A 15,676-nucleotide genomic window follows, 5' to 3' on the forward strand; every position below is an offset into this window, starting at 1 on the left:
AGCTACTCACCTCCGGAGTGGGAGTTAATATCATTTAATACATACACCTTTGCATAGAATGTAGAAATACGTAAATAAATACAAAGTTTTATAAAGATTATAAGTAGTCTCTTGATAGGCCTACACACACATTAAGCTATATACAATATTACTTTATCTGATTCTGCTCTGAGATGTACAGCAAATCATTTGTTAGAGCATAATAGATATGTTGCACTTATTTTCTTTTGGGATGTACTGCTATTAATTTTATTTTATTTGAATAACAAAGCTCTTTCCAGTCACCTGGAATATATATTTTTTTAATTTTGGATTTGTTTGAGTGAGAGAAGGTTCTGCAGTGCGGTGCAGTTTTGGAAAAAATGTAAAATTATTATCAGTGTTGATAATGAACATGCAATTTAAAGAAAAACCCACAGAACTAGTTTTGGGTGAACTGACTTTTTATGTGTGCATCTCGTGGTGACTACCAACCTCAGCTCCTTATACTCGTGACACTAAGCCTGACACTAAGCAGAACTGTATAAATCTATAAGGCTATTGACCTCAACAACAATATGTTTTACAAGCTGTACGTCACTGAACTTCCTGCCCAGTATACAGTTATGCTATCTTACTTCCAGTGATCACATTACAGCTTTTTATCGTTAAGTTTGTTACTTCACTTTTCATAGTTAGCTTTATACATATAGTATTTTAGTCACCTCTGTGTTTTATAATATTGAGGTTAGACAGTCAGCTAGCTGTCAATTAACTAAAGAAAAGCACTGTCAGGGTTAATAAAGAGTGTGTGTTAAGTGCTATAGAGTTTAGCTCAGTCCCTCTTAGCTTTTTATCAATTAGTTTTTATTTCTCGTCTGTGAGCTTTCACTCCGTTCCAACTGATGCTGAGCCAGAGTGACCTAAAATGTTAGGTAAAATGAGAAAATCTGCCTGAAGTTGATTTTTTAAAAAAAGATCAAAACTATTATGGATGAAATGTACATGGCGTAATGTGAAAAGTGAAGAAACTAACTTGCTAAAAACATGTTATATTAGTGAATGGTAAATACATGTTATATTAGTGAATGGTAAATACTAATATATATATATATATATATATACTACATGCCAAAAGTTTGGAAGCAAGATCAAATCTGTACAAAAAAAAGATCCTAGTTTCATTGGTATACTTTGCAACAAAATAAAGGTTATTATTCTATAAAGAGTCACTTATTAGAACACATTTTGACTATAATTATCAGGTCTCTGGGTTTTTATTGCTTAGACTTTGTGCATCCTTCTTTCCTTAATGTATAAATCTGTACTCGTTTCTTTACTCAGCTGCTTCACACAGTTAAGATTTATTGTGATTTTTGTATCCAAAGAGTTTTGTAGCTAAAGTGAATATTGCAAGCCGTGATTTGTTTTTTACTTTTGCACTGAAGTTGTGACTTTTCAAAATCTTCTCAACCCTAAAACTTCTTTCTTCCCTTCTTTTCTTTTGGTAACATTTATTCAGCAATGGTCTGGTAACATCAATGTATACCTTAAGGTCAATTGATTCAATAAAGGTAAAGTCTGATCATGCAGTAAACATGTATATAATAAATATATACATAACTATGTATAAAGCTACCCTAAGAAGAACATTGTAAAGTGATCACTAGAGGCTAAGATAACTTTGCTGTATACTGGACAGAAAGTAAATTGACGTGCAGTTTGTAACAAGGAAATACGTCACACTACATTGTACAAGGGGTCAGTAGATTGTAAGTCTAGATCTTAGGCAGTGTTCTCTGCTGAAAAAATTCACACTGAAATCCATTACCAAGACACATTTGATAGTTAAGATGAAGTCAGACAAACAAACACACACACACACACACACACACACACACACACACACACACACACACAACTCCGACAGCTTTAAACATCGCTCTACCTCCCTCTTTCTCTTCCACCCACAAACATTACGCACACATCTGCTTTACTGACACTCAGAACTGTCCAAGAGGGAGATTGCACAAAGGCATATGCACTACATATATTCTGTCCTGTCTATCTTGTCATTCCTTCCTGTCAAATACTTCTACTTTATCAGATTTTCATCATGTAATCAGGGAACACAGTTTCAAGGAAAAATGAGAAGGACATTGAAATAAATAAAAAGTTGTGAGCAGCTGTAGGGGTCAAAGGTCAGGGGCTCAGTCTGCAGAGGTCACAATGCTAAAAACCAATCTAGGATTGGAGGAAGGTGGGGAAAATGTGTCAACTCACTGATTCATTATTGTTTTTATGTTATTGACTGCCTCCGTCAACCAGCCATGGTACTGGCAAAGCCATGCTGAGCAAGTCAGGCTCATTGTTCTAACTTTAATTATTATTAATCATCAAAACATCATTCAGACATCAATATCAATACCTGTGTTAATACTACATGAATAGCATTTCCTACAAAGCCTGCTGTTACTGGTTGCAGAGATAATAACTTACCATACATCTTCTGCTTTGTTTTTGTTCTTTTACTTTATTTAAGAAGATAATACATATTTAATTTAATCTTTATAAACCTCTATTTAAGAATAATTTAGCCTTTGGAAAAACAAACTTTATTTTTGCTTGGGAGGGGAATATTTATATCAATCTTGAGTCAAAGTGTGGTTAGACTAGCTTACCACATGACTGGAAGCAGGGGGAAACAGCTGGCTTGGTTCTGTTTAAATTAAAAAATACACCTACCAACACCTCTACATCTAATGTTTATTTAAATAAACTAAATATATTGTATAAACTTTTTATATACAATGATATATCAACAACAATGCAGAAAAAAGTATATATCTGGTTTAAGGGTAACTGGAGCTAACTGGAGAATGAACCAGATCACTGATGACAGATTTCAAAGTCAGGCTGGTTTGATCATTGATTGAAGTAGGAAAGTGATATTGTGTTGAAACCTGATCACACAGAAGGTCAATACACTAAAACTATCAGGGGTAAAATGTGTGTGTGTGTGTGTGTGTGTGTGTGTGTGTGTGCTCCATCCCCCAGAGGACCTGCTTGCCCTTCTACAATCCCCTCTTCCCCTTAAGTCCGTGCTCTGTCTGCATGAATCAAACGCACCCCAGAGCAAACAAAAAAAGCCTGGTTCCACTCATACACGCAACAAGCAAACAACCTTACAGGCGTTGCCAATGTAAGTAATAGTCAAGTTGCTTGCCTTGATATTGCTTTAAATAATAGTTAGCTAACCTGCATTGATATTGCTTGATAAATGCTTTAATATATTCATAGTACTGATAGTGTTTAAATATACATCATAGAATTAATGCATAAGATAAAGTTTAAGCTCATGTGCAGCTGTTTCACTCTCAAGTGTGCATAGTCACTCACAGAAGTCATGAACTCTTCTACTTCCCCTTTATAACAGTTGTTTTATTAATAAGTGTGTCACTCATAAAAGTCGCACATTTTGTGCAAGTAACTGAAAACAGTAGACCACAAAATAAAAAAAGTTCAACTGGATAACATCTAGAATCAGTGTTAAAACAGAATAACTGCCTGCGTTCGTCTGAGTGAGAATGAGGAAGTTTCATGCGTTGAATGCTTGAAGTGCTAAATGACATGCAAGACAAGCTGCATCTTCGTCATCCTTTCTCTCATCAAAGGACGCATATAGAGTAGGTGTGTGGACTGAGGTAATTTTCTCTAACCCCGGGGACTCCGAAACGGGTCCATCCACAACGGCAGTCTGTCAACACACACCGGATCCGTCTGTGATCCGCACTGACAGCGGAGTCCCGAGAACGCACGAAATCTCGCAAATTCACGCGTAATCAAGTGATATAACCGGAAGATAACCACAAAGCATTTAAAGGGTTTTTGAGTCCATTCAGAGGAGTAGAAGAAGATTGACTCGGTCCTGTCCTGTAGATCTGCCTATTTTGGTGTCCAGAATCAACATCTCCTCATCCATGGTGTCAGTGGGGTGAAAAGCTCTGTACTTGCTCTGCGCAGGTGTTGCGAGGGCTGATGGATGGCCGTGCAACGACGGACTCACTACGCAGCAGATACGGAGTCGGTGGAATCTCACACAGTGCTTATAATGAATGCGTAACGGGTCCGCCGACGGATCTGCAACCGTTACTCATTCAGTGGAATTTAGGGGTTATATTTATAGTTATGTGGGTCACTCTCTGTGTTAGTACCTATAACTGAGTGAAGTTAAGTACCTATTTTGGGAAGTGTGGAAAACATAGTAGATTTGTTGGTACCCATAATTAGTTTATTATTAAAGTTTGTTCTCCTCACACCCTCCTCCAATAAGTATCCACCCTCACCTGAAAAAGAAACAAAACTGTGTGAAATTCTCACCTCGTACGCGTTCCTGATATTGAGAGGCTGTCCCGTGGCTGCCACATGTCCCACAATGCCCTTGTTCCACTCCAGGCGTATGCAGCTACTGGAGGACTCCTCCAGTGTGGATCCCTCAGCTACATCGAACAAACGGCTAACCAAGAACTTCCTGTTGGAGCTGTCCTCGCCCACCTAGGATCAAACACACACAAGTTGATAATCCACAAAAATAAAATTTTACACCAACAATCATTGTACAAAATATGACAATGTAAAAATAATGCAAAGTAAATTAAAACTGCACTAATCTATATTTTCATATTAAAATTGAGAAAAATCACGATGTGTGTTCTGAAAGAGGTACCTAGTGACAAATTCACCCTATCACCCAACTCGGCACTTCTCCTAGTTTCTATGAACTAATTGTTTTGGATTTCTGACCAACTGCTCTGCTGTCATCACCTTCGTTGAACACTGCTAAGCCCCAGATGCAGCAATCCTAAAACTAAGCCCTTCTTCTCTTTTGTTAACATTTATTCAGCAATGGTCTGGTAACACCAATGTATACCTAACGGTAAATTGAGGAAAAGGGTTCAGTTCAATAAAGGTAAAGTCTGATCATGCAGTAAACACATCCAAAAATCCAAAGAATACATACTGGTTTTTAAGAAAGCCGTAGTGAACAGAAAATTTAAGTTGCTTGCAAACTTTTGGCCTGTAGTGTATGTCGAGCGAGTCAGACCAAAACAGAGCTTAATACTAGTAATTATTAGCATTTATAATAGAAAACATTTTAAAATGTCACATTAAGAAAAGCACAGGTGTAAATGATCAATTGGATGATGGTTGAATTTCCACTTCACACTGTCATGGCTTACTGTGACAACGCCATCATGTCCATTGATGTTTTCAGTAACTCCTGAGCTTTTGAATGTTTAAATTTACATTCATCAGGTGGTCAGAAACAACTTAAATAACCAGTTGCTCCTAAAGCTGGAATAATTTTGTTTTCAGACAAAATCCTCTGTTAACTGTGGTTTCATTTTCATTGTGATATGTTTATAAGAGATTGATTAATAAAGTTTTGAGAAGACATACACTTTATCTGTCAATAACAAGTCATTAATCATTCTTGCAATTGTTTCATGGAAAGAGGTAAAAAATATTTTAATCCAACTTTAGGCGGTAGTAAAGCTACTGTTTCCTGCTTCTGCTGAATGTGCAAATAAGTACTTTTATAGGGTGACAGTTGTGTTTTGAGCTTATTTCATTGCTAGAAAAAACATTTCTAGATGATAGAAATGTTTTTTTCTTATTCTATTCTGTATTCTATTTGGTATAATCTGATCTTTATTTATGAAGCTGAGTTAAGTGAGTGAGTCAGTCAATGAGTTGGTGTAACATTACAATGGGAAGCAGGGTAACTAATTGTTTTACATTATGCAAGGTTTTTCTCATATTATTATTGATACTAGTACTAATTATTCAATCTTTATATTATTTTCCAGTCAGTTATTTATCATCACAGACAGGAGCAAACTACTGAGGTCTGCATGGTAACTGTTAAGTGTGAGCAGCTCATATCATATACAGTTTTTACAAAGGCACTAGAGAGACTGGCACTAACACTCACATTTGTCAGAAATACTGTTTGGGAAAAAATCTTTTTATAGAATCTGAATAACTGGAGATTTTCACATCAGCAGTTTGAGTGACAGCAGAGATGTGAGCATGATGATGGTTGTAATGACTTTTAAAAACATGTTACACTTCTTGCTCTGGCTGATCATAGTGCTCCAGGTAAGACAGCCCTCTCCGTTCCTACCAGGAACAATGAGTAGCGGTCTGCAGCGATCAGCTCATTGATGTGGAGAAAGATCTTGTGACAGAGTGCTGTCACATCCAGATGACTTGACACGTCCTTCACCAGCTCCAGCAGCCTGGCGCAGCGGTCACCCCCACTTCCAATACCTGCCACACTGCATCCACTTCCATTACCTCCCCCACCCACACCACCTTCACCCATCACTGAGCCTCGGAGAGGGACAGTTTCACGGTCGGTGTCACTCAGAAATGTCAGGGAGCCCTCGGAGTCTTTAACCACGATGGGTCTGAGTGGACGGTCGAATTCGGATGCTGAGATTTTGCGCGTTGGGGTGCCGGGGGCCGGGCTGGGGACTGAACCTGGGGATGGGCAACGATTGTCCAGGAAGCTGAGGGTAGGTGGGAGGATGGTGGAGGCAGATGGGGGGGCGGAGTCTGTGGAGGACTGGTGGAAACGCTGCTGTGGAGGATTTTCTTTGGAGGCAGATGGCTGGATGGAGTGGACACGCTCAGCAAACCAGGCATTCACCATATCCCTGTTAAAAAAAGAGAAGAAACCATATTAGCCATATTGAAACAGAAGTTACTGTACAGCTGTTACAGTAGCGCCTACAGGTTCACTGCAGGATTAGGTGTCAAGTAACACAAATGGCAAAAAGGCACAAGTTCCGTAACGAGCGTTGTAGTCATTTCACCTTGGGACATTCATACTGATTCCGGAATAATATCTAATTTACAAGGGAAAAACTAACAATAAAAAACTCCAACAAACAAACGGCACTCCAAAAGGGAGGGACCAAACCTGACAGTGAAAATAAGGAAATCTACAAAACATTATGATAAAACTAGAAAAGGTCTAAAGGGGGAAAATAAAAATGAACACAAAATCACTCCAACAGGAGGAAAAGCAAATTGGCTGACTAGAAAAACTTGGAAACTAAATACTGGCGCTAAGCTAATAAATTACAATTACACATGGAGGGAAGGGAGCACCAGGTGAACACAATCGGTAATTAGGGGAGACAATCAGACAGATGACACACGGGGAAGGGCAAGGGCAAGTCCTGTTTTATTTCAAAATAAAACAGGAAATAACAAGACCAGAACACAAAATAAAACACGTCAGTGGGAGGAGACGGTAGTGCCATATAACAGAGCAGTGGCATTCAAAACAATGATGACGGAAGAAATGCACTTCATGCTGTTTCTCCCAGCAGAGATTCTACAGACTCTAGCAAAGTTGTTCTGCATTTTGCTAAACATGATACAATTACACTTCCTTTTTTATTACCCAATAATTGGTCGCACAAATAACGTATGTCATGTATTTTTGCGTATATTCGAAATTGGTCCTGAATAGCCTCGCTAATGTAACACCTCTGTTACTACCTCTCAAGGCAGTACCTAGCTGGGGTCACTTGGTCCCCCCATTACACCTCTGAGATGTTCAGATTGAAGACAAATTGAACAGAATTTATTATTTGTTAGTGTACTAAAACAAAATCAGACATCCATCTAAAACAGTTTGTAGCTAATTTAGGCTTCAATTTGAATCAAAAAGGCACACACACAAGAAAATGCAAAATTCAAATGAGAGGGTAGATGGTGAGAGTTGGGTAACAAGGACAGTAACCACTGTAAAAAGAGCAAGAGGACTCTCCTTCAATTGTGAGGTGGACTTTTACCGAGGATTTGAGAACAGTCTGTTAACGTGTTTGCCACGTCAACATCATATAAGAAGGGAATATGTCAATATCACACTGCTATCAAATGGCCAAAAGCAGGAAACAAGAAACATATCTCCTTGTGATGTAAAGAGTGTTGTTATTTGTGTTAAAACCACTGAAATGTTTTCTGTGACAATCTAACAGACAATCTAACCCTAATGGGAGGTACACAGCAATATCTATCTAAAGTTTGCTAACAACAGCTAGCATTAGCCACCACAAGCTACAGGTTACAATAGGTTTTGCACGATTGTGGCCAAAATGATATTCACAATTATTTTGATCAATATTGTAATCACGATTATTAATCACAATTATTCATCATGTTAGGGAAAATATCTGTATTTTTATTGCACTTCTTTTAAGCAAATAGGAACAGTTTTTAGGGTGTGGACAGAGTGTGCTTGTTGTAAACAAACAGAGATCGCTAAGTGAACACCTCCTGCAGCAGCAGCACATACACACTGTACTGCTACAGGGCTAACTATCTAGCTATTAGCAATTTGCAGACTGGATGCTAAGGAGTTAACATCCCCTCCGGCTCTACAGCTGGGAAAGACTGCTGCACAGTCCTCTGAAAGAGCTGAAGCTGCACAGGAAGACTGTGCAGCTTCAGCTCGTTCTTATTGGGGATTTCCACCGGCCGCAGAACGGCCGTGTGTATACAGCAGGCTTGCTGCGCTGCCATTTCACACCCTGTGGGAATGGACACCGGGCAGAGGACGGAGCAAAACGGCGGCACAGCCATTCTGCGCCCCAGGGCTGCCCCTGACCAAAATGGGGCCCTCAGCAAAAAAATGTCTTCGGGCCTAAATCTGGGTAACAAAGAAGAATTAAAAATTAACAGTAACTTCAACTTGTGTCTACAAAAAACTAACAGTCAGACCCTTGAGTCTTTCAGGCACTGAAAGAGTGCAAAACAACCATGTGTGCCTTTTACAGATGCACACGTCTGCATTTTCTAGATGCAAAGTCATCAATGAGGTCGTCATATGACAGCTGCTGTGCCAATTCTGAGTTGATGCTTATGATAGCCAGGCTATAAACGTTCTTGCTAATACTATACTATATTATATTAGTATCTACTATAATCGATGATAATGCAAACTACAACCAATAATACTGGCAGAACTACTACTTCTATACTTATACTAATATTAATTAAAAAAAATATTGCTATTGCTATCTATGATTACTATTATTGTCATTATTATCATGATTATTATTATATAGGCTACAACTACAATCCTACAACATACATACTAATTCAGTACCAAGCAGACTGATATTTCAAAATGTAGATACATTCAAATTTAGTTCCTTCTGTCAACAAAAGTATCAAATACACTCATGTATATCAATATTTATCTCTAATATCTCCTCCAAAGCTGCCTGTCATAGATTAAATTCACCAACAGATGGCGACATTTTATATCCATTACAATAACATTAGCCAAATCCTTGTGTGGTGATAAAATAGATTATAAACTTTAGCCGAAAATACGACCAACAACTGATAAATGTACAACTGCCTTACAACAGAGGTGAATGTATATGCAGACAAAGGTGTTAACAAGACATTTAATAAATTGTAAGGGCCGCTGGAAAATGACTTTCATCTCCAGACATCATCTCCAGTCCACATCTAGACTCTAGCTGAATGGACTGGAGGCTAGCATCTCTCCTCCTACCTCTGGAGTAGCAGCAGCAGCTGTACATGGAGCTTTAGTGCTGCTTATGCCACAAAGTTTGAGATGTTTACTAGTGCTGGGTCGTTAACACCATTAACAGCGTTAACGGACATTAACGGCGCCAAGCTTCAACAAATACCCACCTTCGAGAGAAGCACGAGTTTCCTCTTGTTTTGCTTTTTCCCTCTTGCTTGTTCCTGACTCAGTGCATCTGACCAGTGATTGGTCAGATCGATTGCTGTCAATAATTGCAGTGACGGCGCGTGCGGTGTCAGATTACCAAAAAAAAGGTCTCTTCTCTCTCTTCTCCTGGCTCGCGCTGACAGCTGATCTAGTAGCGCGCGCCCCACGGCTGAGCATATGCGCATCCTTTTTGCAAAACGGGGCCCCTATTGGATCGCGGGGCCCTACGCACTGCGCGTGTTCTGCGTGTAGGCAGGGGCGGCCCTGCTGCGCCCGGTGGAAATGCCAGTTCCTAACGAGCCGCCGACCCCCGCGGCTCCTTAAGAAGAGTAAGGAGTCTCCGATAACACCAGAAAAAGTCGCTGGATTTGTCGCCAGTCGCTTTTTTGAAAAATAATCGCTAAGGGGGTCTGAAAAGTTGCCAAATATAGCAACAAAGTTGCTAAAGTTGGCAACACTGCATCGCCGGCCTTTAACAAAAGCGCGTGATGTTGTGGCGTCGAGTACTACGTCACATCCTGCATAGTGTTCTATCCAATCAGCAATCAGGCTTTTTTCAGGGGAGAAAAATGGCCCTGCCCCCTGGAGGTTGGTGAACTACTGGTGTAGAAAGTGCTTGATTAGATATGCAGAAGAGTCCACATTTTAAAATTTAAACATCACCGACGATCGGGTAAATTTAATCGTGGTGTCCAAAATCGCTATTGATTAAAATTCGATTAATTGTGCAGCCCTAGGTTACAATATAGGTATGTAGCAACAAAACTTTCATCAAGGGTGTGTTTTATTACTTTTGAATGAAACTTGTCATTTTTAAGTCGAATCCAGACTGGTCTTCCCCCAAACACAACCTCATAGGTTGTTTGTGCAAGCAGCAACAAATGACCCATATTTATGTTTTAGACCGTACTCCACTGCCCTCTAATGGCCGTAGTAATTCTGAATGATGGAGAAGTGGAGTATAAAGCATGGAATTTACACTTGGGGCTGAGGGGAGGGGTGGTGGTGTATGTGTCGAACAGACATTGGACTTTCACCCAGAAGAACAGGGTTCTTGTCCCATATGAAAACAAAAGTAAACAATGTGATTCAAACATCACTGAACTCCTGTGCATCACATTTTTACGTAACTATGTCACTTCCAGTAGTCTGGTCACCCTCGTTATTATTTCACTTCGAATATTTACATATATTTACTTACAGTTTAAACTGTCTTTTATAACGCCTTACCAGGACGATTTTTGCCATAAATCTAGGTCAATGGTTTTGTTGCCTAAATCAATGAAACTGCATTTTCTTTTTTCACAACAGGTAACCATATGTTTATGTATAATGGCACGTTCTGCTCCACTCGGTACTACAAAACGTTCATATGGGTCGTTATGGGTGGTATTGACCTACAATCTATTCTGCCGTCTCGATTGGATATCTTGTTGTTCAAATCATTTTTTTCTTATTCTTTCATAGTTATACAGTCAAGCTATAAGTTTACATATACCCATCAGGGAAGTTGAACATTAACTTAAGGTTAGGAGAACTGCTTTACAATGTTTACTAAAATATTTTGAAAAATATATTAAAAAATCCGCTCATCCATTTACTACTTGCTATTATATTTCACCTAATCCTTTCATGTTGGAGAAACAGATGCGTCTTTTGCCTTACTTGTTCCAAACATCATATGCTTCTGAAAACATGTTCCTACATAACCAGAGAACAGTGTGCTGCAAGCTAAAATGAAACTAAGAACAGATGTTAGCAATGATGACAGCAAGAACACAGAGACCGTGGGCACTGGTGGCAACATATTTCTGTAGATCAATTATCAGTGAGCATGGATAATAAAAGTGAGTGCAGGCCGTGTGGGCATCACGTGATGAACTGTTTTCATTTAGCCTGTGTACACTGAGGTGTGTAATGTGGACATGTGCTGGAACAAATCTAATGTGCGTGTGTGTGCAGCCAAGGTGCATGTTGGTGTGTGAACAGTAAATTGGATGTGATTACAGAGACGCCCTCTAATCAGCCAACACTTATGCTGTTTCCCAAAGTCAAGGACTCTTCCTAGATAGACAGGTCCTTCTGAGTCGGGTCCTACAGAGGCAAAACAGGATTCCTTCCACTCATTGATATAACACACGAATGGAACAGGCTGCAAGTGTGCACACTGCAAAAAAGGTGTGTCTAAAAACAAGATAAAAACACAAAATCTGAGGGAAATTATCTTGCTGCATGGACAGATAATTTCACTTTACAAGATTTCTTAAATTAAGATTGTTAAGTCTAGAAATAAGCATGTTGGACACTTAAAAAAAAGAAATCTACTCTTAAAAGAAGAAAAGGCAATATCGGCTTCAAGAATCAGCCCCAAAAAATCGGCAGTACATATTGGGGATTGGTTAAGACTGATGTCAAAATAATCGGTATCTGCATCGTCCTTAAAAGCCCCTATTGGTCGACCACTAGTAGTATCCTTCAAAGACAGCCGTTTGTGGAACCTTCCTTGACTTTGGGAAACAGATAACATCTAATCAACTTCTACAACTTCAAACACACTGATTTTCAAGCATGCTCTTCTCTGCTCAGGTCCTTTAAACACGCTGAGGGTCATGTGACTCAGTCTTTTTCCACAGCAGCCAAAGGCCCTGTACACCTGAGCAAAAGGGAAGACGGTAACTGGCACTGGCCATGAAATTAAATGCCTCGAGCCAGGCAAATAAAACTTGGAGAGCCATAGAGAATGGGCTGTTATCTGACTGCAGTGTGTCAGAGCCAGTCAGGTTGAGACCTCCTACTCTCCCATTGAGCTGCCTGCCTCCCCACAGAGCCGACCATAATGTATCCAGGGGAGGTGCGGTTGAATCAATACTTCTCTAAGCAATGCCTCTCAACCAGATTGACTGATGTGTGCAAACGTCTTGCGCTGACACACTTTTGACAACTTTTTCGTTTTTTGAATACAGCCAGAAACAGTAGAAGGGAAGAAAAAATCTGACAGTTTTTATGGAAAATATTTTGAGATGGAGACAGGATTAAGATCATTTGTGTTGCTGTTACGGGATGAGAGGAAACCCAAGTGAATTTGCCATGGTGGTTTAAGTGGATAAATGGGTCTGAAGGGGTTTGTCACTACAAGAAACAAAGACCGAGAGTGTCCAGATGAAGTGCTGTCAGGCTGATGAAATGCCCAGATATACACAAAAAGCCTTGTATAGCTGCAACTGGCTGAGAATGACCAATTTGGAATCTGTGTTTTCGTAAGAAATTAAATGGCTAATTTGCTCCTAACCACACTCTCTGAGCTCTAAAATGAGGAGGCTGCAACAGAAAAAAAGTAATTTAACTTAAGGCACAGGTACCTATGTGGAAGGCTTGTATAGTTATCACCAAGGCCTTATCCAACAGTACATCCTGAGAATTAAACAGAATCATTGGCAGCCGTAAAAGTTAATGATTTAAAGGCTCTGTGCAACTCTCAGAGCTGTTACTGATTGTGAAGTGGATGATGAAATGAAAAGAGCTGAGCTGTGAGAGGAACTGGCTGTGATGTGAAACAGAGTGCATAACAGCAGCCCTGCAGGTAGACTACAGGTAGGGACACACGCTTTGGACCTGAAAGACCCACAATGAGTTGGTTATATCAGGGAATAAAAACAATTTAAAAGTAAAATTATCCTGAATGGAGCTGCACACAAAAGCAAACTGACTTTACTCAAAAAATTCCTACTATACTGCCCTACAAAGTCTAACTGCAGTAACTACTTAAGGGTAAAACTGAGAAAAACTGCTTTAAAGTTTTTTAACGTATTTTAACTGGCCAGCCAAATGGGTTATACATAGGTAAGTGATATGACACTTATTTCTACATGTATTGATGATGTAATATTATGCTATATTAGATTTATTTGACCTTTGACCCGAAAAACGTAGTTACTGCATCACGGTAATAGGTTTTAATAGTAATGCAAAAACAGAATGCACTAACTACAATGTTGTTTTCTTCTTTCAGCTTTTATATTTTGTTTTCATTAAATAAACATTTTCAGATTTATTTTGTTTTCAGTGTATTTAAGTGTTTAACAACTCTATTCAAAGATTTGTGTATTTTAGACTTAATATGATTTATCTCACTTTTTTACTTTATCACGATCTAGATAAAAATTTCCCTATCAAATAAACTTATGATTTCTATTATTTTTATGTTTAAATAGTATATATATATATATATATATATATATATATATATATATATACCCAAATATATAGTATATATCTATATATATATACCCAAAGCAGACCGTGGTAAGTACAATTACTGCTTGGTTTTGAGTTGGATTTTGTGGTTTTTATATAATTATTTCTCTGAAATAAAGCAATAAAACAGTAAAATAAAACAGTCTTCAAGGAGTTCATTTTTAGTTATGACTAATTTTAGACCAAAAATGTACTGCAGGTAGGCTTTGTAGGGCAGTATAAATGACACTCACATTCACGAGGCTGCACACAAACAAACATGTCCACACTGAGTGACAGCCCCCCGTCCACTCCGTCCCCTTATACCTTGTCGCCTTCCTCATAAAGTAGGAGTGGGTGAACTCCAAGTGGTCGTCCAGCCACGCTTCCATCCTCTCGCTTTCCGGGGAGCAGCAGTCCTCCATGGCGCAAAGGCGACAACAGTCTCCCACTGTGAGCTCCGCTTACCGTCTACATCTAGATCTCCACGGAAAGAGCCGGTACCGAATACAGAGAGCGGAGAAAGCACGAGAGAGAGAGAGAGAGAGAGAGAGAGAGAGAGAGAGAGAGAGAAAGAGAGAGAGAGGTGCTCGGGCCGGTCGGTCGGTGCGCACGGATCATAAAGTGGTGACTGTACGCTTCCTAGTTGGTGAAGCGACTACTACTGGAGAGATAGATAGATAGATAGAGAGAGAGAGAGAGAGAGAGAGAGAGAGAGAGAGAGAGTAGCAATAGCCTACCCTCCGACGCTTCAAATTAATAATATCAATATATTGTAAAATAATAAACGCCTTTACTAATTCATTCATTCATTCATCCACTATGATAAAAAACTGATGATACTTTTTATTTGAATGTATGGTAACACTTTATAATAACCAACTAAGTGATGTTTATCCCATAAGAACTCAGACCCAGTAATCCTTAAAGCAGGGGTCTCAAACTCAAATTACCTGGGGGCCGCTGGAGGCAGTATCAAAATGACCAAAAAAAGACACAAAATTACAAAAAAAAAGACACAAAATTATTGAAAAAGACACAAAATTACCAAAAAAAAGACACAGAATTACCAAAAAAGACAGAACATTTTTAAAAAAGGCACAACATTATTAAAGAAAGAGACAAAATTGTTTAAAAAAGACAAAATTACCAAAAAGACACAAAATTACCAAAAAAAGTAATTAAAGGGACCTTCCACACAGAACAAGAAAAACAGAACAAAGAAGAACAAAAAAAATTCTACCCCTAAATGTCAAAGATCTGTGATGTGACATATATGTTACAATGGGCGTTTATGGAATTTATGTGTATATTTCTTATTTTAAAATTAAAAAAACTAGACACCTTTTCTGCTTACAGAGACACAAATTTGCCTTTTTCTTTGCATCTCCACAACATTTATCAAAATTATTTTTCAGATTTGTCTTTAAGTAACAAAATAATAATAAATCAATAATAAATAAAAAACAAATTTGCCTCTTGTTTACATCTCCATAACATATATCAAAATTGTGACTTTAATTTCTTCAGGAAATATGGTCAGAACAGGTTAAATGCAATACATGTCATCCTATTAACGGATTAGAATTGTTAAAATTTAAGTTTAAATTTAAATTAAGCTTTGTGGGATTTAATGAGTTAAAGTGAAGCATAAAGCTGAATATGGGAGAATCTAGA

General features: G+C 38.6%; 1 protein-coding gene across 1 annotated transcript in view; it reads right to left on the reverse strand.

The window, feature by feature from the left end:
- The window catches only part of pde5ab (phosphodiesterase 5A, cGMP-specific, b), a 112,004-nt gene extending 97,497 nt beyond the window's left edge, over window positions 1-14,507 (reverse strand). The window contains exons 1-3 of the mRNA XM_059354949.1: window positions 14,327-14,507; window positions 6,167-6,701; window positions 4,360-4,533 (exon numbers count right to left, since the gene is read on the reverse strand). Of these exons, the coding sequence (XP_059210932.1) occupies window positions 4,360-4,533; window positions 6,167-6,701; window positions 14,327-14,424 (807 nt within the window). The 5' untranslated portion in view covers window positions 14,425-14,507. The remainder of the gene's footprint in view (window positions 1-4,359; window positions 4,534-6,166; window positions 6,702-14,326) is intronic.
- Between the last annotated feature and the right edge of the window lie 1,169 nt (window positions 14,508-15,676).

Source organism: Centropristis striata, chromosome 17 (genome assembly GCF_030273125.1).
Source record: "Centropristis striata isolate RG_2023a ecotype Rhode Island chromosome 17, C.striata_1.0, whole genome shotgun sequence".
Lineage (NCBI taxonomy): Eukaryota > Metazoa > Chordata > Actinopteri > Perciformes > Serranidae > Centropristis > Centropristis striata.